This window comes from Megalops cyprinoides, chromosome 3 (genome assembly GCF_013368585.1).
Source record: "Megalops cyprinoides isolate fMegCyp1 chromosome 3, fMegCyp1.pri, whole genome shotgun sequence".
NCBI classification, from domain to species: Eukaryota; Metazoa; Chordata; class Actinopteri; order Elopiformes; family Megalopidae; genus Megalops; species Megalops cyprinoides.
Window position 1 is genome coordinate 31,707,105 of NC_050585.1, and position 26,727 is coordinate 31,733,831.

General features: G+C 43.3%; 1 protein-coding gene across 4 annotated transcripts in view; it reads right to left on the reverse strand.

Moving 5' to 3' along the window:
- Positions 1-314: 314 nt before the first annotated feature.
- Positions 315-26,727, reverse strand: part of LOC118774339 (rho guanine nucleotide exchange factor 6-like) — a 29,822-nt gene continuing 3,409 nt past the window's right edge. Inside the window, exons 3-22 of one of the 4 annotated variants that reach the window (XM_036523645.1) lie at positions 23,126-23,210; positions 20,732-20,844; positions 20,078-20,282; positions 19,672-19,742; positions 18,203-18,297; positions 16,512-16,607; positions 15,538-15,660; positions 13,663-13,801; positions 11,602-11,661; positions 10,331-10,477; positions 9,148-9,234; positions 8,906-8,990; positions 8,649-8,764; positions 8,083-8,262; positions 6,527-6,547; positions 4,037-4,130; positions 3,164-3,250; positions 2,116-2,215; positions 1,879-1,933; positions 315-1,550 (exon numbers count right to left, since the gene is read on the reverse strand). In XM_036523645.1, coding sequence (XP_036379538.1) covers positions 1,428-1,550; positions 1,879-1,933; positions 2,116-2,215; positions 3,164-3,250; positions 4,037-4,130; positions 6,527-6,547; positions 8,083-8,262; positions 8,649-8,764; positions 8,906-8,990; positions 9,148-9,234; positions 10,331-10,477; positions 11,602-11,661; positions 13,663-13,801; positions 15,538-15,660; positions 16,512-16,607; positions 18,203-18,297; positions 19,672-19,742; positions 20,078-20,282; positions 20,732-20,844; positions 23,126-23,210 — 2,082 coding nt within the window. In that variant the 3' untranslated portion in view covers positions 315-1,427. Of the gene's footprint in view, positions 1,551-1,878; positions 1,934-2,115; positions 2,216-3,163; positions 3,251-4,036; positions 4,131-5,188; positions 6,548-8,082; positions 8,263-8,648; positions 8,765-8,905; positions 8,991-9,147; positions 9,235-10,330; positions 10,478-11,601; positions 11,662-13,662; positions 13,802-15,537; positions 15,661-16,511; positions 16,608-18,202; positions 18,298-19,671; positions 19,743-20,077; positions 20,283-20,731; positions 20,845-23,125; positions 23,211-26,727 lie in introns of those variants that run through there. The other 3 variants (XM_036523646.1, XM_036523644.1, XM_036523647.1) reach the window with 3 other exon arrangements.

Here is a 26,727-nt window from a genome sequence, read left to right on the forward strand (position 1 = left end):
CAACAGATGGCTTCTCCTAGTACCAAATATAAAGTATTTTCAGAACACTTTCATGAAAAATAAATAAGCCATATGTAAATATTCTTTTCACTTCAGAATACAGGAAAGCTATGACAGCTCGTTTGCATAAGAAAGTACTCATTTGCCATATATATGTATATGTTATAAATACATACATATATATAGCCACACACGTGTATATATGTATATACAAACACACATATATATGTGTACACACACAACCGAAATACATGTCACATGTATATATTGATATAATAAATCATTTCTGTTTGACTAAATAATTGCATTGGCAGCAACTGAAGGAATTATTACCTACTAGTAAAAGAAAGTATTTCACGGAATATGCGACATGTAAGTAAGAAATACTGTAGGTACACATGCAAAAGGTAGGTAACATAGCAAAGAGAGAACATTTAATATTAAAGCATCGATAGGACATGAGAGCTCAGGGTGCAACTTCCCCGCTAAATACTTTAAAGACAGCCACAGATCTGTCTCATGTCTTTGATGCACAGCCCAGATGGGGGACCATATCCTCTATTGTTCATAACAAGCAATTCCCTGCATTACACTAATAGAAAATCCATTCAAATACATCCAAACTAACAGACTGTACAGGGGGACCATAAAGTTTAGACCTGCGGCACTGATCTCCTACTAATATACGTGCAAACAAAAGTATGTTTTTCTTTCAAACTGCATTGTTTTTTTTTTATTGTAACAATATCAAGTCATTCAAGTCCTCCATCATGGGGTTGGAGCAATCTGAAGATTTTTTTCCCTCATACTTATGAACTTTAAAGAAGCCTCTGACTGAGGAAGAATTTCACAGTGTCCATAGTAGTTAGTATGTGCCAGCTGAATGATTCTGTTTCCTTTATGTCTGCTTGCCTAATTTTTCCTCTGTTGTCTCCAAAAACAAATTCTCAAAAGCTACCGTTCAGAACAGTGGACGAGTAACTGTTGACAGTCCAATGTTCAGATCTGTCCATTCTAGTCATATCCAGGTTTGACTCCCACGTCCATCTCACACCTTCTGTTCTCAAATGCCAGGCATCATTATTTGTCTAAGAAATTTTTACCATAACTTTGTCACAATTCTAATGAACTGTCTACATCTCCTCTCACCCTCCCCGCACGCTTGCAAAATCCCATTCCATTGTTTCAGTGTGGCTGTAGGATCAGTTCACACTCATTTTTATCTGGGTTTGTTTCTTGTTCTACGCAAAATGCTTGTTTTTGTTTGTTCAGAAAGGGAGTTACAACTTTGTGGAAACTGCCAGCAGCTTTCAGCAATCAAGCAGACACACTGGACATTCACGCACGTACGCATGCACGCACACACACACACACACACACACACACACACACACACACACACACACACACACACACACACACACACATTAGAAACTGCCATCTTCCCAAGTGCAGTCATTCTTCTGTTTGGCCAGCTTCCTGACCATGCGCTCCAGCTCCTTGCGTGACTTCTGCTCCTCCTCCAGACACTGTTTCATCCTCTTATTCTCCTGAGGGAAGAGACAAGAATTTCTCAGACCCTGCCCATTCTCCCACTCAGACACATAGTAACAAAACTTCAACCAGAAGTGCCAACTCATATGCTGTTTAAGCAGCAGCGACTGAATGGGCCTTATATCAAGCATGCATCACTTCAGTCATGAAAGTGAAATGGAAGCTATGTAAGCTGCCCCGCAATTAAATAGGAAGAATGAGAATCCACCACACGAATACGACACACAAATAGGGCAGCGCTTTCACTTTTCAAGGCCTTTTCTTGAAAAATCAAGCTTCTGTTTACAAATACATGCGAAGAGGAAGACATGACGACAGCTTTACCTTTTTTAATTCATGGACCTCATCCTTTAAAGCATAAACGGCATCCACAAGGCTTCTGTGGGAGACACTTTTGTTCAAGGACAAGCTTTCCACAAAATCACATCAGTGCACTTTCATTTTTTTCTGAGTGGACTACTTGTTTTTACATAAAGATCAAGCAGGTAAAGAAAAAAAAATGCAAAACATAAAGCAAAAAACACTGGAGAAAAAAAGCTGCATGATTCTCCTCTGCCGTACTTCTCCTCAATTATTGTCTGGCCGTTGCTCCTCAGTTCCTCCACGATGATCTTCTCCTCTTCGGGCAGAAGAACTTGTGGTATGCACTCTTTCCGGACCACTGCGAACGAACAAGACCACTCTGAGAGAGTGTGGCCATTCTCTAACACCGAGAAGGCAAGCAGGAAACTCCCACTCTTTCTAACTAATTTCTTCAAAAACAAATCTGTACGCCCAACACCTTGACCAAACAATGTTACTTCTGTCTCTGGGTAAATACTCACTTGGATCTGCATCACTCTGGAGAAGAATGTCTGCCAAATGACTAAATGTAATTGAAAATGACTTGGTGCATCTTATAAATACAATACTATCCACTTTCCTAAACAGCAGCAGTAGTGCTGCTGAATCAATCTTATTTCATCATATCACATCATCCTTCATATATTTTAATAATACCATCATGAGAGCATTATTTTGCATTAAACATCAATTTATTGTGTTAAGTTTTGTGTTTATATTGTTAGATGTCAATGTCAATGCCTGTGATTTTCCGCCTACCAGCGTGATAAAGCAACAAAACAGATGTATAGAAAACAACTGCAGCATAAATAAAATGTATTTACAGCTTTTTTTAATCCAGGAAAAGCATGTACTCCAGTCAAGGGCGTGCACACTTGATCATGTTAATTAGTAAGTGCGAAATGCTGGATACGCACTTGAGACAACAAACAAGCCTATTTGTCTACAATGGAGCATCCGGTTGACATTCTAACCGCTACTGTGCTGACACGCTAGTTTCTGACTGCTGTAGTGAGTGTCAGTTGTAAGCTGTGTGTTTTTTTCCATTCATGTGGTAAGAGGCGTTTCACTCTGCGCCGGGAGGCTTGCGAACTGTCGAGCGGACCCCTCCACGCTGCTGTCACAACAGGGGAAATGGTTTCGCATGCTACAGTTCTCAAACACCGAAGAACAACTACCACAGAAACCAATGTAAATATGTATAAGCATCTTTTTTATGCAGTGGGGTACAGTGAGTGCACGCTGGCCCCAGGTGGTGTGTATTTACCTGTGGTGGTCTGGTGGAGGCTGGCCCCCGTACAGTAGGCCTCGATGACCTTCAGGATCTGCGCATCCTCCTCCAGGGCTGCAGTGCCTGCAGGACACACACGCACACACCCACACACGGACACACACACACACACAGACACACACACGGACACACCCACACACGGACACACACACACACACACAGACACACACACGGACACACACACGGACACACAGACACACACCCGGACACACAGACACACAGACACACAGACACAGACACAGACACAGACACAGACACGAATACACGGACACACAAACACACACACACATAGGAGGTGAGATTACACAGGCCCATGGTGTTACAGGCAGCCAAACTGCTCAGCATGCATACTTACCCACAGTCTACAGATTACATCATATGAGCATATGTCCAAAGCACTGATCTCTCTGGCAAGAGATTTTTAAAGGGCAAAGATGGTGTAGCATGTTATTGCTAGCAGACACTGTGTTGGACTAAGACCAGTCAATATCGTTAAATACAGCCAATGCCCTGGGACCCGCAAAAACAAGAACCCTCAACACCCTGCCCCTGAATGTCCTAACACTGGACCTGAACATATACACATCTGTGTGATTCAGCACCACAGCAAAGGGAAAAGAACAGATGACACATAAACCTACAGGAAACCTGCAGAATACGTGATTCATGGCATGAAATTTCTGATGGAGGACTCGACATGGGTTCTTGGAACTTGGAGGCAGTGACGGTGAAAGAGAAAGTACCCCATCTTGCATTACTGTGCAATAACGTATGCTTTTCGAATACACCCTTTCTTCTTGTAGTGTCTCATTTCTGACAAGAAACGTACGCTGTAAATTACAGACTTACTTTTCCTCAGCAGGAATTCGTCATCGGATGGTTTCCTTTCGGTTTTTCTTTTTTGGAGAAATTTTGTGATAGGTCTGGGGCTTTTGCTGTTGTCCTGTGAAAGTTAAACAGAGGTTGGAATTAGTCAGAATGTTAGTGAGAATGGTGCCGGAATGCTGATTCCGGTGCATCCAAATTAAAACAACGAGTACTAGATACAATGCAGTAAAGAGCTTCTGGCTAAGATTCCGAAATCAAGTCTTTTCAATCCCTTCCCCACACACTCCCCAATAACTCCCAAAGGCAAGCATTTTCATAGCCTAAAAATCTGTAGCATTTGCTTGAAAAACACAATAATTATTACTGAGTTAATATAATGTATGTATTGTGTTTTCCAAGTTGAAGGCATGAGTTGAAAACTGGAACAAACTTCACTTTCAAGTTGATAGTATGGAGGGAAACAGTCCCCTTTTGCCATGAAAAGGCTGAAGCCGCTCGTCCAAATAAAACCAAAGCTTCACCCGCTGTCCTCTAACAAGCACACAAAACCACAAACTGCGACTGGGGATGAGCAGGTGGGTGAAGCTTTGACTTGTTCCTGGCAAAAGCAAGCAAGTTCCAAGCCCGGGAGGAGTACTGCATGAAGCCATTCTTTCTGATTTCAAACTGTTATCTGATGTCAACCCTAACCATTTCTGAATGTTGCCATAGTTGTTTTACTTGGGCACCAGAGAGAAATAGTCATTTTATTTTTATTCAAAAAGACACTAAAACTCAAACTTGTGCACTTCATGTACCTGTATTTTCAAAATGGAGGAACTGTATCAGAAAATGTATCAATTAGTCAAATTTTTCATTAAAAACCTCATGCAAGACAACATTTGAGATAACTACAAACATCAAACCCAGAGTAAGGGCAATTTACACTTGCATGGGGAGCAAGCAAGCTCAGTTCAAACCATGTGTTACACACAAGTACAGTGCACTTCACTTATAAGAAATACTGATATAAGAATCAACCACATATGGCGACCAAAAGATTCAGAATAGTGACCACTAAGACGGAATCATTCCTATACTGTGCCACTCTACCACTACAAATCAAGCAATCTGCTTATGAGAATTATTTTGAGTTCACTCACAACAATACTTAATTGAGTGAAATGGCACATTACACATAAAAAGCGTTACAGTTTGAATGCAGTGTCTGTCTTCTTTCCTCTACAAATTACTGAAGCAACTAGCACATCAGATAATATGCAGTTTAACAAAAAGTCTTGATGGCAGCTGGCATGGCATAAATAAGAAACACATTTGCCTTCTTGAGTGTTCCAATGGTTGTATGAACGAAAAAAGAAATTCTGGTAATAAACTGGTCATTCCACAGCCCACACTTTGTGATAAAGTACAAAGGAGGTGCTGCATTATGAAAACTCATGCGACTCCTACACAGTGGCAAACATCAGAGAGACATTAAAAAGTAATTAACAAGAGTGACATGATTATATGTTTGAAGTTCAAGACACTGACAGCGCAGTGACATTACAGCTCAGTACGGCTCAAACTGTTCTTCAGGGGTGTGATTCTTATAAGTGGAGTGCACAGTATAATGCAAAAAGCCATATATCGCTTGTTACAGAAGGACCCTCAGATTTGCTGGGCATCCCAATCACACAACTGCTCAAAGAAAAATCAGTTTCTAATATTTAGTATGCCTGAATTCACCTACTAATAATAGTGATTAACAGTGCTGACAGTAGGAAATACTTTTCTCTCAAAAAGTACGTTGGATTATTCCAGAAAGTGTCTCTTTTATGCTTTGCATGTGATGTCGTAGTGCTAGCCTTTGCCACACTAGAGAGCATTTTCAATTGCTGCATAACGAACAGACAGTCTCTCGACGAAAAACAGACGAGCTACCAACTTGGCACAGAATGACCCTCAGTTATTAATTTTTTTTTGAAAATCTTCCTTCATTGAGATGTATCCTTCATTTTAAAATGACAGAAGTAATAACTAAAGTAATAAGAGTGTTTATTTATATGTACCCGCCATACACCTAGTTGTATCGCATAAACACCCACACACAAACTCAACCTCGCTCATCTCCATTCCTGTACTGTCGAGGGTCAAGCTGGCAAACCCCGACAGATGGCTGTAACAGGAGAAGGATGACACCTTGGAGACGTAACTGCAAGAGGTCTCAATCCAGCCTTTCATCCTAATTGGACCAATGAAGCCGAAGCACACACAATGGCCGATGAATGTTGTTATTTCTGTCTCAACTGTGCTACAACAGCCTTTCGGTTTTGTATGTGGAAGAGAGGAGGCAAACCCGACAAGGATCAAGCAGCAAAACAAGAAAGGCAAGGGGAGGGAGGAGTAGGATGGGGGGAACAAAGGGAGAGACACAGTGCACAAGAGAGGGGCTAGAGAAAGAGAATCAGAAACACAAATGGCATGCCACTTCAGCAAAGGCAAGCACAGACACACACAGAGGTCTAGCCTTACCTTCAGGATATAAGACATCCTCTACAGAGGCCAGTATGGAGAGAGAGAGAAGAGGTGCAATGAGAGGAATGATATCAAAGGAATTGGTGATCTTCAAACACAGTCATCACTTCAGTCCATTCCCAAAACATTAACCCTGCATAGCCCACCCCCCATTGCATCCACGATCCCCGCAATGGAGATGAGCTCCATGGAGATGTTAGAGTGATGCTGGCCGAGCGGTGACCCGCCATGTTACTGTGACAGCTCCTCGCGTCACAGGGGGGAGAGCGAGAGCCATGCTACAGCTTACCATCCACAGTAAATGAGAAGTCGCTAACACTGTGCACCATCCCAATGCAGGGGGATTACTGCAGTGACTACCTGGGGAAGCAGAGGCTGTTGCAATGGGGATATGAATCCAAGACATGTGACACCACAATGGTAAAAAAATCACTGGTGTATAACAGGGTACTGATATAAATGCAGGATGTTTATACTGTAGCTAACGACAAGCACATTGTAAAAACTCTTGTAACCAAGCTCATTTTGCCTTTTGAGGTGGGACTTGGATATGAACAGGAAAGGCAAAACTGAGAATGTACACAGATGCTTCCCGGCAAATGCATCAAGGGTGTGTAAAAAAAAAAAAGATGTGGATGTTAGCTACTGTTCTGATACAAATTCAGCCACTCTTGGAGGAAGACGAACTCGCGGGGACCCATTCCTGCCTTTGTTTAAGAAAACACAAAGAACAACTTGCCAAAGTGTGTTTCATTAACGATATAAGTTCTGTTTCCTTCACTTCCCACCAAGATTTGCTGAATTCTCCTGCTAGGAAACCATAAAAATATGGAAACAATGATGATAAATGAGAGAAGCTCATTCCACTGGCTATGACTGAATATCTGTTCAAAGCTTCCATATCAATTTGGCTGTTCCCCCTACTTCAGGGCACCTCAGGTTCAGGTCTAATCTAGACTGGGTTGATAAGATGACACGTTATCATTCTGAATGCCTCCAATAGACTTACTGAAATGTCTCCTTGTTCCCTAAGAGAATATCAAAGGGGGGCAGATTATGTCATGAAGTGTGTAAAATTCACACCACAAAGACTGATCCAAGTGTGTAGGTTTCAGACTGCCTGGACAATTCCACAACAGTTCATAAGGGTAGGGGGATCCAAAGCAAATGAACACCTAGCCACAAACGACCTACCCTGGACCACCAAACAGCTCTCTGCCCTCTGACTGCATCTCTGTGGGCCTCTTAAGTATTGCCCCTCTTGTGTAATTGAGCTGTGGCTGAGTGTAGTGGCTGCAGACAGAGGTTTAACCTGAAGCCAGAGTCATAATAGGGCTCACTGACATAGGCCTCTCAGATATTCTCATCTCACTGGCATAGGCTTAAAGACTGACTAGTCACAGGATTAACGTATCTATGGCTATGAGATGTGATAAGCAATGCCCACTGCAAAAAACCAGCTGATTTCCTGTTTCATCTGTTGGGTTATTTTACATTGCTATTTGTAGCATAATAAGAGAAAGAAAATTCTGAAATGAACTTGAGCCTTCTACCTCCTTGTATCCCAGGGCAGCAGAGGGCTTCAGCGGGGGCGCAGGCCTCAGGCAGCTCAGGGACCAGGGTTTGGTGATTTTGGGGGGCTCCAGGGGGCCACGGCTGGTGACGGGAGTGCTGAAACCCTGGGAGAGGGTCTGGTGGGACGGGGTGCTGAGAGCAGGCTTGCCATCTACATTCTGGATTTACGAAAACAATGAGGTCTAGTCAAGAAATCCTGTATATAAACGACCTAAGTGAACTGGGTCAGACTTGACTACAACAAACACCTGCTTACTTAAAAACTTATTCACAAGTACCACACAGGCATTCCATTCAGTACATATTCTTTCAAAATATTAAATCAAAGCCCAGGATTAGTCCATAATTTAGATGTGTAGTCAGTGCTGTATCTAACCAAAGACCCACATGAATTTAAGCACACAACTCATACATAAATCCATTAGACTGCATGGTACATGAGGTGCTCTCCCTACACCCAGACGGTGCTTCATTTAATGCGCCAGTGGATCCGAGAGAGATGCTCCAGCACCGTTTGATTAGCCAGGCCTTGGTCGTGGTGTACCTTGCTGATGGTGCCCACAGGGCTTCCTCCTTTGGTCAGAGTGTGCAGGTGCTCCAGCCACTCCTGCTGCTCCTGCTGACTGCTGCAGTACACTGTGATCCGCTCGATCATGCTCCCTGCACATGCACACGGGCGGCAGCCATTGCAGCTTATTACCATCCGACGCAATACTGCTGTACTTGGATAATTCATACATAATCAATGACAGACATTTTGTCCCCTTCTCGCAAAAATGTTTTGAGCGTTGTCAAACCAACCTGTGATTTCAAAGGCATAGTGTGGGCCGTTCTCCGAGTCCTCGATCTGTCTGGTTACCGTCGTGCCTGTCAGTGGTAACCTTCCCTGTGAATCGTGAGACAGAGAGAGAGAGAGAGAGAGAGAGAGAGAGAGAGAGAGACAGAGAGATAGAGAGAGAGAGACAGAGATGCATGCATATGACTTGCGGGTTGCGGTGCGCTCAGAGCGCGCCTCAGATAAGGGGCTCGGCCCGGGTGCTTACCTGGTAAATGAAGCCGCTCATGCGGGGGCTGGCAGACAGCATGAGGAGCACACTGGGGAACAGCATCAGGTAGCGCTCCTCTTTGTCCTAAACGACACAAACAAGCACAATGTCACATACTTAAACAGGCAAATACACATGCAGGCTTACTTTATATTATAAGGTACACACTTATTCCTCTTTTTTTGTCTTACACTTGGTCTTACTTCTCGCTTTTACAATTATTTCTGAAGACTGCATACTGCAAAACAATTAAGGAATATTTTAATTAGTTAGTGAAGTATCTGAAAAATCTCCCTTTAAAATTTATTCCTGGTACTCCCTGCAGACATCCCCAATAGCCCTAGGCATACAGGTATCCCAATTTTGGAACAACTGGTAGAGTACAGCTAATACACAAGGATATGACTTGGGGGAAAAAAAAAAAACGGCATCTGATATATACTACGATATAGTAAATATACTCATATTATACTCATATCGCATATCAAATGGGAAACACTTCAGAAGGAATCAGATTCCTTTCACTGATTTGAATTCAATACATATTGAGATTTGTGTTGGCTCTGACTCACAGACACCACAGTGCACTTTTTGTGGTATTTCTCCCTGTCTGCGCAGACTGACACTCAGCGCTCTTCAGCTCCCTGTCACACCCCTTCAGCTCCGTGCGTGATTCAGACCTACTCACAAAGCGAGTAGCTGCCTTTTCCAACCTATATTTAGATCAGCCTTCGCTTTATTAGAAGGCGTCTCGTTTCATGGTGGTTATAATTATATTATTAGATCCCCACGTTAAGATAACTCGCCGACATTTTCCGATCCAGTCGCTTAACGATTTTCCAAAACAGGTTGGGTTACCATTAGGGTAAAATAAACAGTGATCTATGAGTACAAGTTAATGTGCTAATGGCTCAAGTTAAATGGGAACATAGTTTCACCTCAAAGCATCCTAATTCAAAAGCAGGTTTGCCAAAAGCTGACCCATATACCCCCATATCGAACACTCCCCCCTAGAGGCATAAACAAGGGTTCACATGGACTGTGAATTGTGCCGGCCTCAACAAATTGCTTTTGGCATTTTGTTGCATGCGCAGTGCACAGCCAGTGTCGTGCACTTTGCCGCCCGGACGATAAAAGTGTGGAGCTGGGAGGGGCTGCCCCCGTGCAGTGCTCTGCTCACCTCGCTTGCCCCGCTCTGCACGTGGACGTGGGACATGTAGAGAACCTGGCCCAGCAACCGGATGCTGTCGCCCTCCCAGCCGCGCACCGGCTCCGACAGGATCTGCAGCTCCAGGTTCTTGCGCTTGCGCAGGTCCTGGCACTGTGTCTGCCGGGCGAGAGGGGGAGAGCACGGGCTGAGCTTGCAGCGTTCGGCGTAAAGGCACGTGGGTAACAGGACGTACGCCAGTGGGGTCAGAGTGGAGGCCATGTCCCTCTCGCGCCTCTCCACCTCGAAGATTGCTGATGTTCCCCTTGTGGTGGGAACACCACGACCGAGCCACCAGTGCAGCAAGGTTCCTGATATTTTCTAATCTAAATGCTTTTGAGAATGGAGAGCAGAACTGTGTTGGTGTTTCTGTGAGTGGAATCTGTGGCCCTCATGGCACCTGTCTACCAGTTAACAGATGAGGCAGGTTCACAACACAATGGCAGCAGAACAAGCATATGTGAGTACATGTCTGGAATGAATTAGTTTTGCCATGTCAAAACCAACCAACATGGGTTCATACTGTGTCATACGTCATAATTACCAAGATAAGGCAGTCTAGGTCACTAGTCTCTGGGGAGTTCCCTTGTTGAAAAAAAAGGGTTTAGCTCATTCCCTCCCTAAAGTGAAAGAATGCTAAAGGTTATAGCAGGTAGACAGGGGGGAAATCCCTTGATGGGTCAAGGAGCTGTGATGTGCTGAAATTGGCATTAAGAGGATCAAAAAAATAGGAAAAAGATTCATGCCACCTGCAACGTTCCACTTCCAATGGCAAGGCCACCTAACATACGCAAATGCACCTCATGGAGCGGCGCTGACAGAACCATTTGGAGGAGAACGCCCACCTGCGAGCAGCCAGGCGTGCCACAGTCGTACTGAGTCACCCCTACCAGCCTCTTCTTGTGAAGGCTGCTGCCTTCTGGAAACAGCGCACGGGTCTGCCGTTCCCTTCGCCATGCTATTTCATGTGTACGCTTTCCATGTCGGACTGGCTGTTTTTTAAGCTCACGCCCAATGCCTCGGTGTGCCAAGCTGCATAAAAACGCGACAGTGTAGGCAAAGACTGACGCCCACCCCTTCTGTCGTGCACAGGGAAACCGGTATGCGTTGCAGCTTGTGCCACAGGGCACAGGCGTCTGCACGGGACCTGTGCTGGTGCGGAACTGGGCGAGGGGGCGACCGCAGAGCGCGCCACCATCCTGCAGAGAAAGGCAGCAGAGCGAGGCGCCAGGGGTGCTACCTACCACAAGGCTCTTGAAAGCCGCTATGGCTTTCAGGATGTCGCTATGGTCTGGGTGGGCTTCCTAGAAGGAGAAAAACATCACCAGTTAAATATCACTTTTGCACCATTTTTGATTTAACTTCTTCGTTACCACAACACATAAGGGAATGCTAATGTGTCAGAACAAGGAGCTCGGTTAAGCAAACTTCAAAAACAGCATAACAGGCAGCTATGATATGTGTTGACTACAGTTACTAGGCTCGAACACAGGGGTCGGCAACCTTAGGCACGCGTGCCACCATTGGTACGCATCATTGCAATCATTGGCACGCTGGTGCAAGAGATTTTTAATTAATTTATTTTTTTAACCCTTTCCCACGTAACTTATTTTTATGCTATGGAGCACGTGTGTTATATTACATGGTTTGTTATGTTTTCATTAGCATTATTAAGCTTCTCATAGTTTTCAGTTAGCTCCCGCCGCCACGTTCTTCTGGATAAGGTGACGCGCCCCTTAAAACTAACATTCCACCAATGAGCAGAAAGGGGCAGGGGCGTAGTGAGCGCTGGTTGAATAGGAAATAAAATGCACTAAAGAAGCGTGTCTTTGCAATAAACTACAGTCAGCCTTTTCGACAGGGTTGCCAGTCTGATTTCATGTGACGTCACATAAAAAGCTGAAATCGTGTTACATGCTATAAAAACTGATTCCCGACAGGTTCGCTTTGGAAAAAGAACTAAAACACTACTCTGCCAAGTGTTTACTTACAACTGCTAAGCATGGAAACAAACTGTGGCTATTTCTGCGCAGGAATGAGTGTTGAAATTGATGGCTAAAATGCATGTTTTATTTTGTTTAGTTTGACCCGATCTCAGTAAGGAAAGCAAACTATTGCTATTTCAGTCACACAAGTCAGTGCGAAATCACTACCAATCAGGCAAAATAATTATGCCAAACCTGGCAGCCTGGGTTAGCGGAATCTGTTGTATTTGCGACCAATAATCTGTTGTTGGTGTTATTAGTTAGCCAACGTTACTATAAAACGAAATTACCAAATCGTGGCGAGTGACCCTGTGAATGAGAAGCTAATTTTCATTAATACGTTTTGATATTGTGGCTCATTAGCTACCATATGGGGGCATTTTGTGATGATGTGTAACTTAAATGTTGCTCAATGTAAACTTAATATACAATATTGATTTGTCATTCAGCTGTCGCTATGATGTTTAACTTTATATTTTTATCAATTTTTCAAGCTGAAGTCAAATTTCCACTCTTGATCACAAAGGTGGACAATACAGCTGTTTTCAACTTAATTTTCTAAAGCACCTTGAGTTGTATGCACTTTCTGTCAGAAAGGTGTCTTTTCTTTTAAATATGTTTATGCTCCCAAAAAGAAGCATATGGATGTTTTATGTTTTTGACAGTCATCGCTGCAAATTAATAAAATTACTGTTAAGCAGATTAGTGTTTTTATTATTTTGAAATTTAATTTTAGATTTAGAATGTTAATTTTCTATAAAATATATAACATTTTAATGTCATTTCACATAACATTTATTTTTGGCCTGCAGCCCTCCATCCAGATTAATTTTTGGCCCTTTATAGGAAAGAATTTGGGCACCTCTGGCTTAGAAGAAAATATTTTAAAGGGATTAATTTCTTCTAGTTATAATGTCTTATTTAAATTAATGTTCTGTTTATTTGGTTGGGCATTCATGTGCAATTTGTTCAATGAAATAATTTATTTCATTTCTTTATTCAGTGGGCATAGGCTTTTCAATGTTTGGGGTCTATGCTAGCAGTGTATCTATTAAAGCAGAAAGACAAAGGAACTGTATAGTTAATATGCACACTTGAATATTTGTCGCAAGTCATATCGTCATTGCAATATTGAACAATGTTATCGCACATTGCAGATTTTCCTCATATCGTGCAGGTCTAATGTTAAACTTAATGTTGATATGGCACACTAATTAACAAGAACATTTCAAACTGGCACTTCATGTCAAAAAGGTTGCCGACCCCTGCTCCAACATCTCCAGGTGTTGAATGGGAAAGCTGAGCGTGGGCTGGGCCTACCTCCATATGTCTCTCCAGCTCTTGCAGCAGGGTGGGGTACTTATCCAGCCGCATAAACGGCTTGCTCAGGCTGGTGGTCAGCGTGAGGACCCCTGGGCTGATGGCCCCCTGGCCTTCCATGAACTTGTCCAGCTCCTCGCTGCCACACACACACACACACACACACACACACACACACACACACACACACACACACACTCAGCATCAGTGAGATGACAGGACAGTTGCGCAAGAATAAAAAGCTACAGCACATGAAGCATTTTACTGCACTGTTTCAGACATGGGCTAAATAATGAGCCTGGGTTGGCTAAATGGCCTGTTCTTGTCATCACAATGTCTTCATATTTGTCTTCTTTTATTTTATTCTCGGGCAAGAGAGACATGAGCTGCCTTTTTTGCTTCATTTTTTTATTTCACTATTTCTCAATGCTTTCTCCCCTTTTCACCAAATTTTGGCATCTCCGGTTGTATTATGCTAAGATCATCTCACAGGCCTCACGCTCATGTAGGAGTGGTGAAGCACTGTGAGCGCAATCCTTCACTATGCTTGGACCAAGCCAGTGGCCACGAATACAAGTCCCACAATTCAAAACAACAGGATTGGGGCATTCTCATTGACATCACTGAGGGACTTCACATGTAGCAAGGAAACGAGGGAGCCCTGGCTGACCCCATGTCCAGAAAGAAAGATGGCAATTTTCTTTGCCATTGCATGCTCCTGGGCACCATCTCCACACAACATGGCTAGTTTCAAACCAAATTCACAGGGCTCAGCATGCCCTTGAAACAAGCTACTTAACTGTCTGAGCCACTCAGGAGCCCATAAGCAGCCATTTTTTTAAACAATGGAATTGCTCAGACAAGCCCATCTATCTCAAAAGATGTAAATGTAATGACTGTAGTCATGCTGAAAATGTAGATGGCCAACAGACAGTCCTGCGGAAAGGCTTAGAACATCACAGCAAGTCTAATTTCATTCAGTGTTTAGTCACAGTTCAAGACTGCAGTTATATTCAAACAAATTTTACACATTTGTTTTTACTCATTTACATTTACTCATTTGTGATTCGCTCACATGTAAGATTAAATTTACAGAATTGCAGTGTGCAGCATGAGGTGTCGAAAATAGAAATGAGCGCACATTTTTTCCTTTGAACACAAAATGCTAAAACGTGTCTTTGAAGTACTAAGCATATCAGTTGAACCGCAAGAATAAATATCCTGTCAGGTTAGGAACAACTTCCTGTTTCTCCTCTCGGTTGGTTTTTCTTGGTTTCCGAGGTTGAACATTTCTCACAGCAGTGAGTAATTACAGAGAAAAAAAGCAAGAACACTGCAACTTAGAAAGTACCTCTTTGTGTGCTTCCTGTCTAGTGTTCTCATGAAGAGAAGTTTGCGCGTAATGTGCAACCATTATAATTAAAGGTCACCACCTGGCACTTCAGTAGAAGTGTGGATGGTTTTTCAAAAGGGCTACAGTGTTGCTGAGAAACATACCTACAATCGGCATGAGTCACATCTTAGGAGTACTGGTGATACTTCCCAATTAACTGTCTAAAAGCCTGACTTCTAGAACACTCTCGCTCAGAAGCCTCCTCTGCTGGGTGACCCGCACCTTCTCAAAATGAGTAAGTCTCACAGACATCACTCTCAAACATGCATTAAATGACATAAGCAATGTCTCATAGTATTTTGTCAGGGTGCACACACACACACACACACACACACACACACTTCCAAACCCACCACAATAACCCTGACTCTCCACATGCCTCAACCATGTGACACCACTGTATGCTTGGTTGCCACATCTGCACATATGAGGTGCGCAGTGACAGGTTGATATGCAGCAGGTATGCGCAGATGACAGCTCACCCGTGGTCTGTCAGCACGCAGACGGCAGAGGGGTGGCTGGAGCAGTAGGACAGGTACAGCATCTTGATTTGACACAGCAGGTTGAGGTAACAGCCGCCCAGACGCTGCTGTGCCTCTGCCACCCTGGGAGAGAGGGAGGAAAAGAGAGTGTGACAAAGAGAGAGAGAAAGAGAGAGAGAGAGAGAGAGAAGGGGAGAGAGAAAGTGTGAGAGAGTGACAGAGTGAGAGAGAAGGAGATGGGACAGGAGAAAAAGATGGAGATGGAGAGAGGGAGTGAGACAGAAAGGGACAATGAGTTAGATTAACAGAGAGAGTCAGATGGAGTAAAACAGTTTTACAGTGAGTCAGGCAATTACAAATCCATAATAAAAATAAAGCCTTTACCACACAGCTTTCAAACAAAGAATATCAAACTCTATGCCTATGACTTGCATAATAAAATTAATTAAAATGTTTCTGATGGGTTGGCACATTCTTGCATGTTTGGTTAATTATTCTTTGTTGCTATAAATACATTTACGGGCCCATTTGAAACACAGACTTCCCATTTTCTAATTCTACACATTAAACACAAGGTGGTGCTCTAAGCTCACAAAAATGGCAAAGGAAATACCAGTCTCTCCTGGTCAGGTTGACACATACTATTACCTTTAAAAGACCATGATCACATACAGGATGAATCTGTATACTCAATGTCAGTAAGTAATTCACTCAAATAACCCTTATGTTAATTGGAGCACATGGTCACAGCTGTCATGGGAGAAATACTTGAAGGTTGGACACAAACGACCTACTAAATCAGCAAGCCAGACAAACTGATTCACACAGTGCCACTACAAGACGCTGTGACAGATGGCAGTGTGTTCAGAGGCAGGCAGCTGCGGTCTGCATTCTAACAGAGGGTGAGGGGGACGAGGGCGGTGTGACCCAGTAAGCAGTGACTCCAGGCCGCCTATCCTTTCAGACTCACTCACTTTGTGCATTCCTCCAAAGCCACACAAAGGCCCTGCTGAAACGTGAGGATGTCCTCCAGGTTCCCCATCAGGCTAGCGCTGTCCGCGCTTGACAATCTACACAGACAGACAGGATGAAAATACAACAAATAATTTGACTGAGTATATTTCAGTGCCTGTTACTTCCCTCTTGCAATTACTATGGCATTACGTACAAGGCTTGATATTATGTAATGACTCCTACCACTGGTTTTGACGCAGATGCTTTGGTATCATCTCTGCTCTTAGCTTTGACTTTTTGTATGTACTTCAGTAAGTTTCTCTGGATAACAGCATCTGCTTAATGTCTAAAGGCTTATGTACCATAATTCATTTAAAACCATATGTAATCACTTTTATGAACAAGTTACTGAACATTCACCTCAACACACATATGGACCACTATTCAGATTGAGTCAGTTGTGTAGCAAATTTAAACCACATGATCTATGTATGGACTATGGGAAGACTGACTGGTGCTGGCTCCAGAGATGCACCATGTCTGCCGGTGTTCCTTTCATTTAATAACCCCATTACTTAATTGGATCATTCATTAAACCTAAACAGTGCAACCCGCCATGTGGTCCAGGTATTCAGTGCCTCATGATGTGAAGAGAGCTGGTGAAAGTTGCTGCAGCGTGCTTCTCCAGGAGTGAGGTCAAGCCCCGCTTGTGTGCATCAAGGAGAGCGTGCGTACGGCCTGGTTTCCACTGACTCACCTTAACAGCGTGTGTGCTGCTGACCCATCATTAGAGGTGGCGTGGCCAACACCCACCGGCCTTGCACGTTTGTGTAAATGAATGAGTGCTTGTAGCTTCCTGAATGAGTTTTTATCTTGCCAGTACGACAGAGGAAGAAAATCTGATAGTTGTGTCGTTTCTATTATGAACAGAATGCGGGAAGAAGACTGCACCAGTTGATGCTGATTTTATCTAGATTCATTTATGTTCATTTAAGAGCTACTGTTAATACGGAGAGGTTGCGCCACCTTCCCCAATGAGAAGACATTTAAAGAAGCAACCTCGATATGGAGGATGACGTACCGTCAGCTGTCACTCCTGTGGGAGGGCCGACAGAAGGCTATACGCTCAGCAGCGTACTGCCAACTCCACACCATGCTGTGCCCTAGACCTCAATCCAATATGCTGTCCTTTATAGCGTAAAAGCTGTAGTCATTTCCCCTTTGCCTAGAGATTTCTTCTGCCTTTTTTGTAATCCCTGTTCAGCTCCCCCCAATCTCATCTTCACAGTTATCCCTGTCTAACAGTCGATCCAGTATTTCTGCAGGAATTTTGAAAGGGAGCAAGCCAAGCCACCTTTTTGTATTGTGCTTCTTGAAATTTCTTGCTTGCCATGATTACGCTGGTTCTTAGGATAAACTAATGAAATTTGTTCTTGTATCCACTACCTCGTGAAACTGTTTTTTCCAGCTGCCAAGTGGATGTTGATGTCATTATGACAACACAGAACAAACAAGCCTATTTCTGCTCGCCTAACCTGGCCACCAGGACAACAGACTATCTTACGTGCAGCTGACCACCTTGCTGTTGATTGGTCAGTTTCCTATGGAAACGTCCCAGGCTAGCCTCATGTATGGCAGACCTACCGCTAAGGCTGGTCGGTGGAAATCCCCCCCCCCCCCATCCCCCCATCCCCCCATCCCCTCCCCTCACTTGTCGCTGGACTGCAGCGGGCGGAGGTAACAGCTGAGCAGTGTTTGCAGCTCCTTCACAAACTCTCGCTCGTGGTCCAGGATGTCCTGCACAACCTGCAGAGAACAGAGCACCACTCCGTGTTACACTCCCTGCAAGCACAGCTCTGCATTCACTGGACAAAGTAAGGCCTGAAAACTGACAACTGCATATTGTTCTGGACAAATAACAAACATTTACAAACAAACAAGCAAGCAAAAAATCAGTAATAATACTTCATACATATGTATGAATTATGACACTGTAGTCAAGACTACAGTAGACGACTGTGTTCAGCAGACACACACATATATATGACAGTGGGCAAAACGGTAGAGGGGTCAATTGAGACCTAACCTCCTGACCAACATATGCTTCTCAATGTCAAGGACAAATAATACATTAAGGTTCAAGCTAGCTGAAGTTGTTTAGTTTAGCCAGCTAGAGGGCACTTTCACATGCCATGTTGTTCATTTTTGCCTTTATACTACTGTAACTAGCTAAACAGATCATGTTACATTCACTCTAAAAGCACAGGGAACAAGTAAAGTAACTGATTGCATGTCTATGAACTAGCCTTTCCTAGTGTCTCCAAACCTTTCCAAGTGAGAGAAGCACTATAGTTAACTTTACAAATATAGGACATGTCCCTTTCATGAATACATGCATAGATGCAGATACCTAGCCACTTTGTACTAACAACATCTGAGAATAGGGGAGGCAACACTGCAAGAGGAGGCACCATGTCATAGACTGCCATTAAAATATGCAGGGGAAGATACTATTTCATGGGGAGGTGCCTATCCATCACAGCCAAAATGACAGTGCAGCAGTATGAACTGCTCCAGTGAATTCCAGAGAATTTTCACTCATCCCACGGGGCTACAAGATGAGCTTTAATAATACAAAATCAGAAATTTTTTTCATTTTCATATATTTGATTATATGATTGAATGTAATGAAGCAGTTCGAATGGGGATTTGATTCAATGCAAGAATGAAATGGTGTGATATTCAAGTGTAAGATCCAGTTTCCTGTGGTACAGTTCAGTAAACATGATCTCCAAAGCGATAAATGAGATATACAACATATGATTATATGAGATGCAAGGCCCACATATGAAATATAATAACAAAAGCTCAATACATCGATAATACCAGGATGATCTGATTTAATGAAGCTCAAACATATATTTTCTAAATATTGCCATACATCTTCCTTTGCCCCAAGGGATAAAAGAACAAATGCACAGTCCTAAAAGCACAGCTCAACCTTAAAAGAGAAGGGGGTGATGTGCACTTAATTCTTCTGCACCACTAAGAGAAGAAATGCTCTTCGGGAAAGTTACAAGGAACCGACACAGGGTTATAAATACTCCCGATTTCATTACACAAGAGGTTTGTTCCCCTCAGGGTGTCATTTCTCAGAAGGAGGTGCTGGGGCCCACTCACCACGCCATAGTAGTTCTTGGTTAGCTGGGGCACATCAAACACTTTCACTGCTTTAGGAGACACAGGCTTCTCTGGTGGGGGAAATATACACAAAAGCATCGCTGTGAGAGGCATGTGACAAGTTTTCCCCCAAGCACTTCATTGAGCAAACATCAACATTCATCCCCATAACAGACCACAAACCAGAAAAGGCTGTGTTGCAGCCGAAAATGACAGAACTACGCTCGCTTGGTACTTTGCCCCCACAAGCTACTGGTGGAGACCGATGCAAATTTGTGGTTATCAGGACTGAAAAACATTGGGTCGCACCATTTTCAGTTTTTGGTCAGGGCTAATGCTGTGGATAGACTAGGGCAGATAACGTCCCCTAAGAGTGCTAAAAACGCGCAGGCGTTTCCTCACTGACCAGATGGCTTGACCTCGCGGACGTAGTTGCTGGGGAACCAGCCGGTCTTGCCATTGAGCGTTCCCTCCCACCAGCCGCCCTCCTCCTGCCGGGTGACGCAGATCAGCTCGCCCTTGCTGAAGGACAGCTCATCCTCGTTGTTTTGCTTGAAGTTGAAGCGCGCCTTCACCACCAGCTGCCCGCCGCCGCCATTCTCCGACATCTCCTGGATAGCGTAAAAAGCATAGGCGACCGCGCCCCCATCAATATGCAAACGCGCCAGCCCAGATCCCTGCAGGCTCATGACTGCAACCCCCTGCTTCCCAAACCTGCACCTGCTGATGCAGACTGACTCAGGCAATCAACAGTGTGAACACCCCCAGGCAATTTTGCACCAAATGTCACAAAATTTAATACATCTTCTTGCAGGTGCAGTAGGTAACAGATCTCTTTAGGGTGCTGTACTCTCTTTATGACAGCTAACGTACGGCAGAAGGCCTTAGGGACAGTGCTGGCTTCTTCACAGCATGCGGCAACATGCTGGTGAAGTACTCTTCCAATGCCACTGCAAACGTCCCATTGCAACATCTGCAATAACTCCTGAATTTCTAAAAAGCCTAAAGGAATATCTGTCTCCCCAGTACAGCATACAGTCCCCAATACCAGGCTGCTTACCGCTGGCTTGGATTGTCTGCGCAGGGACTTGGACTTGGACAGAGTGTTTGAAGACAAGGTCTGGTTAGAGACAGGGCTGCCGGGCTGAGGACATGGCCTCTCGATGATGCGATCTGCAGAGAAGAACATGGTTATGGCCATTAGAGCGATGCTTTCTGACTGCACACATTCCAAACGACAGAGAAAGGATTTTCCACACTGGCAGCGTGCTTTCCGCTACCGAGGGACACAGAGTGCTCAGATGCTGCCGATCCATAACAGCGGTGTCAACTCAGGCGAGCACCCAGCAATCCACAGAGGCACTGACGCTCAGGAGACCCAGCAGAGAAGGGACTGGATGTCAGCAGTTGAATTTATATACAGTGAAAAGTGCTGCATGCTGTTAAAGGGAACATGCTGCTTTCATTCATTTCTCAGACGGCGGTGCATTTTGAGAGGGAGCATGGCTTTACTTAGGATCTCCATAAACATTAGAATCAGGGACTCTACACTGCTGCTGCTGCTGCTGGGGATAGCAGTGCCACATGTTGCCATCCATTCCAATGTACCTCCAATCTGACCAGAACCCCACAGAGGAACAAACCCTGCCCTGTCAGGGAGGGATGATCCCACCCATAACATCAGGAGTCAAGAGAGAGCCTTGTGGGGTGTGTGTAGCAGGAGATGTCTTCATCTAACCATCTTACAATCAAACATATATCCTCATGTAGCAAATGGGCAAAAATATTTTCAAGGTTCCATAGCACAGGCATTAATGTCTTACTATATGGCACAATATGTGATACAATATGTGCTGTATAAATCAGACAGATAAGTATTTCAGACTAACCTCTGAGCCCAGTCTGTGCTGCTGTGGGCTAAGCTGTTATCACTGAAATGGGGTAATCAGAGTGACACTTTTCCTTAATCCTTCTGGAGATTCCATTACAGGAAAACCAACGTAAGGCAGAACACCAGCCAAGCTATTTATATACTTTTTGATAAGGACCATCTGGTTTGTGGGATTAACTGGGCATCCTATTAATGAAAATGACACTATTGCTGGGAGGTTTTGTAGGGGCTGGATGGGAGAGGGGGCAGATTGAGGGATGTGGTGAATTGAAGAGTGTCCGCTTGTCCCTGGCTTATCAGACAGGCGCACCCTCCTAGGGTCACACTAGAGTCCTGCAGGGGGGACAGCATCGCTGGCTAAAGGTGATGACAGGCTTCTTTAACTCCGCCATGTGCCAGAGCTGGCTGCACGCCGAGTTATGGGGAAAGTGACAGCTTGCTCTGGGCCCGAGCGCCTGGCCTTCGCCGCTGATGCCCAGTGCGGCCCGAGCGCGAGGAATGACGCTCTCGTGCAGACTGGAACGCGGTCCCAGCGGCCCGTCGCAGCGTGACTGTGAGCCACGCGATCGTGGGCCGTGTGACCGTGGGCGAGGGCCCTCGAGAAGCACAGCCTGCCCTCGTGCCTCCCGGATCCCTTTCCAAATACGACTGTGTCTGGCAGACCGTCCGACGCAGTGCCAACTGGCAATTTCGAAACCCCCATGTTTCGCAAACTCTCCGGCAGACGCTCGTCTCTGTGGGGATAGCATCCAGGAGGCAGCATGCTTCGGCATGCCTGGTAAACACCCACTTCTCATTTCACATTACAGTGTGCAGCTTCAGTGGCTGGGCACAGACACAACTCTTCAGGCGTTAACCAATCATATTGTCTGATATTTCCCTGCACGGCTATGGTATTGCCTCACAATAATCAGGAATGTTCATCTGACCTATTCCCTTTTGTTCAAGAGCCTCAGACTACAGCAAGGTGTACAGGAGAGACCTATATCTACCTCACGCAGGCTGGCAGTCACATGTTTACCAATACATAGTGCAGCAACAGTTGCACCATCGCCCAAAATTAACATCAGAGGGAACCTGACAGATGACTTTCTATGAGCTGTCAGCACTTTGGGAATCACTGAAACCCTTACAGACAACCCACACATGCAGAAGACAAAGATAAGTGCGACACACCTCAGACAGACAGAAGCAGTAGCACAATAAAGGGCGCCCTCTAAACACGGCAGTCTACACTACACTCAGACAACATACTGTGACATAGTTTAATGCTACTTAGCTTCAATTAAATGAGAAATCATTAACAAACAAAACCAGTTTTGCAATAATCTCCCCTGGTGGAACCTGGTAAAAACAAAATCCCCACAAAGTTACTTTTTGTCATATTTTATCATATTTATCAGTGGTATTTACTATATCTATGTAATATTTAGTATACTACTATTCTACAGTGTTTTTATCACAGTTTGAACAACATTTTAGTAGGTCCCTTTTATAATTATTAGTCCTGTGAGTCTGGGAAGCCTCAGCACAGCAGGCATGGTTACTATGCTATAGTCTTACCTTGAGTAGCAAAGTTTACTGCCAACAGAGTGTTGAGGATCTGGCCGAAGTTCTCACCAGTGTACAGATCCTCTGGTTCAAAGCCCTGGAAGAGACACATTGTTTCTTTAAAAACAAAGTAAAAAAGAATTACTGAAAGGCCAGAGGAAAACTAATCAAATATAGAGCACCAACAAACAGAATAAGGAATCTGAAAATGGATCAGTCAGAAACTGACAAATCCATTGATGTGATTAAACTATATACTGTACAGCATGGCAGAGGTAACCCTGAAACTAACCCCATGTAATCTAATCAATTGGGAGTGAAGCTATTACTTTGTGAACTGCTACAGAAACACAAAGAGTTCCATGGCTCAGAGAGCCATCCTATTTGAAAAGGTTGTCTTTGATCAATCATGGTCAATGTGTAGGCCTACACAGTTAAGATACTGACATTGTCCCATAACAGCTACTAAATTCACACCAAAGACAACAATGAAGTTGAGTATCAAATCAAAGTTTTTTTGAGATCTGATTAGAAATGAATGTTATGAGGCCCTTTCATTAGCAAGCTGTACTTCTTAGACTATAAACCAGATCCCAACTCGCATAACTCCATAGATGCCTAACCAACTTCGACATTTTAAAATGAAGCAGAAACCAAAGAAAAACATAACTAATGAACAGAGAATCTTACTCTTGTATGATTTCTGAATTTCTGCCATTTAAAAATGGTTCTGAAAACAGTGGCCGTATTTTACATATTTTGCAACTTTTTACTATTTTGTTGCTGTGTGCAGCTTGAACAGAGAGCTCAGCGGTTGCGTTTCTGTTCCTTCCTCTTTCATATAGTTCCCTGCAGAAGTGAAAGCTGAGAGGTTCTATTGTCCAATCACATGACTCCTCAGGCCCATGTGAACATTTTGGCTGCAGTTAAAAATAGGGCCATATCAAAACAGTGCAGACCAGATGAATGTCTGGGCTGGTCTCTGTCAGAACTGTAATATTCTGATGATGCAGTTACAGTGACTCTTCATTTTACTGTAGCCATGGACAATAGGGTTGCAAGTCACCAATTCTGGAAAGCAGGGGGACTTCCTTATTGAAAATGGGAAAAGATCTCCAAAACACACGACACCAACAGTTTTTCCTGAATTTTTCCTTAAGCCACCTCGACTGATTAAATTGCATCTCTTCTCAGAATCAAATTATGTGTCCACGCGAGCATTAAAAGTACATCTATTTATAAAGCACCCAGCTGTAAATGATGCAAATAAGCAACTTTCTGATAATTTACATTTACATTTACATTTATTCATTTGGCAGACGCTTTTATCCAAAGCGACTTACATAGGTTACAGTTCTTTACAATGTTATCCATTTATACAGCTGGATATTTACTGAGGCAACTGTGGGTTAAGTACCTTGCCCAAGGGTACAGCAACAGTGTCCCAGCGGGGTTTGAACCGGCAACCTTTCGGTTACAAGTCCTGCTCCTTAACCACTATGCTACACTGCTGCCCATAATCTGATCATTTTTTTCCACTTGGCATTTGGACTACACACTGCCTTATGTAACTCTTTACACACACACACACACACACACACACACACACACACACACACACACAGTATTTTGGTTGGCCTATTTTCCAGACAAAAACAGACTCAGTTATTGTGTAAAGCATGAGAGAAGCACAGTTTTTACCATGTGAGTTGACACGACCAAACTTGTTAAATGTCCTAACCACACAGCTAAATCTAACAAACACTTTAACCCATGCCCCTCTAACATCTATCACTACAAAAAAGTATGTGTTCAAGTGACCAGCCTTATTACCAGATGATCAGAAATCATACCACTGCTACTAGTACTGATAATAATCTTCATAAAACAGTTACTGTGGCCTAAAGTGTTCCACAAAGCAAATTATGAAAAATAAAAACATTTTCAAATAGCAGGCCAGAGACATAGTAAGTATAATATACCCAAGCAAGAAAAAAAAAACAAAGTCTTCTAAAAAAATAGCTTAATACCTTCATGGTGTATATTTCACAAATACAATGGGGAGACAAGGGTGTAACGAGTAGAGTAAACAGGACATAGTTTGTACCTGAGGGCGAGCAAAGTTTTAAAGTGAGAGGACTAGAGTTCAGGTGTATTTCAACAAATCCCGGTTCCATCTTCCCTCTCCTTTCTTTCAAGTCCATAATACTTTATAAGACAGAGTTTGATCTCAAACAAGTGTTTACTTTAATCGGAATATTTAAAATCTTCAATAAGTACACTAATCTCTGCTAATCCATATGATGCCACAAGAATACACTGTACTCTACAAGCTCCATCCTCTCTCTATCAGCCTGATAGAATAGCATGTTGTTCCTGTCATCTTTCTCACCGGGATAAAGAAAAGGTTTTCAAGGTGTAATGCAGGCCATAAAAATGGATTTCACCAAGCTCTCTCATACAAGCCCAGACTCTGACATGACATTTCCATCTATTGCCTGGAACCAAGTAGAATGCTTCATGGTTTGCTTGAAGGTTATTTTGACAAATTCAGTGCTTACACCAGATGTCACATTCAACCCTTGACAGCAGTGTTTCTCAGGTACTGTATGTACTCCTATGAATTACCGACAAAGCTGTAAAGATTTTAATATTTGCAAATGAGCCTAACTTAGTGTGCAGAGAATATCAAAAGGAGAAGGTTGAAGCCCTGAGGACGATCATACGCAATCTTGTATCTTGACCATATTATACAATAGGTTATTTGTTAAATCAGTTTTAGTGGGGTGGAGAAAATATTATTTCTAGAGAAAGCATGTACTCAAACAGCAGAGTCCACATGTTCAAAGAAAGCCAAAGGGACCTCCTCAGAACTAATATGTGGATATCTTTTATGCATGGGAATAAAATGAAGTACATTGTCTTTCTGCTGTCAGATCATGGCAAAAAATAATCAAGAATTCAGCTTTTGTTCCACAGTACTTAGTGGCAATGTGGCTGAACAGAAAATGTCTGTGGTTATGTGGGATCAAATCAGGCAAACTGGCCAGAATCTCCAACAGATCTTTTTAAACTGTGAATCTGTAGTGTTCATGGTACAGAGAACTGTAAGCTAGTAAGCAACAGTTTATACTAACAGCTAGCTATGGTTGCATGTGCAAAGGCCACCTTAAAAAATTTTTGTTAGTTCCCTTATTATCATTCTTTAAGTGAGCCTGCTATTTATTTATCTAAATATTTCTAGTGTCATGCATCTGACAACCATTCCTATGTTCAAAAAGACAATACAGTAGGAATTAGGTTAAAAATTGGTGAACTCAATTTTATAATGCTTTTTTACTTTAGATTTTACTTTAGATTAATTTAACAATCCTTCACACTTCAAATGGATTAATTAAATTAACCATACTTCAAGCCTCAAAAAATGATGAGTTTACTACTGACAGTTAACATCAGGAGAGGTGGTAACATATGTGTCACTGTGTGTGCATGTGTATAGACAGATCACCCAAACATAGCTCACACTAAACCAAATACTTAAGCAGACTCCACTGAAGAACAATATTCTACTTATGAAGCATCACACAGTGGAAGCTCAGTGGGTGCATGAAAGG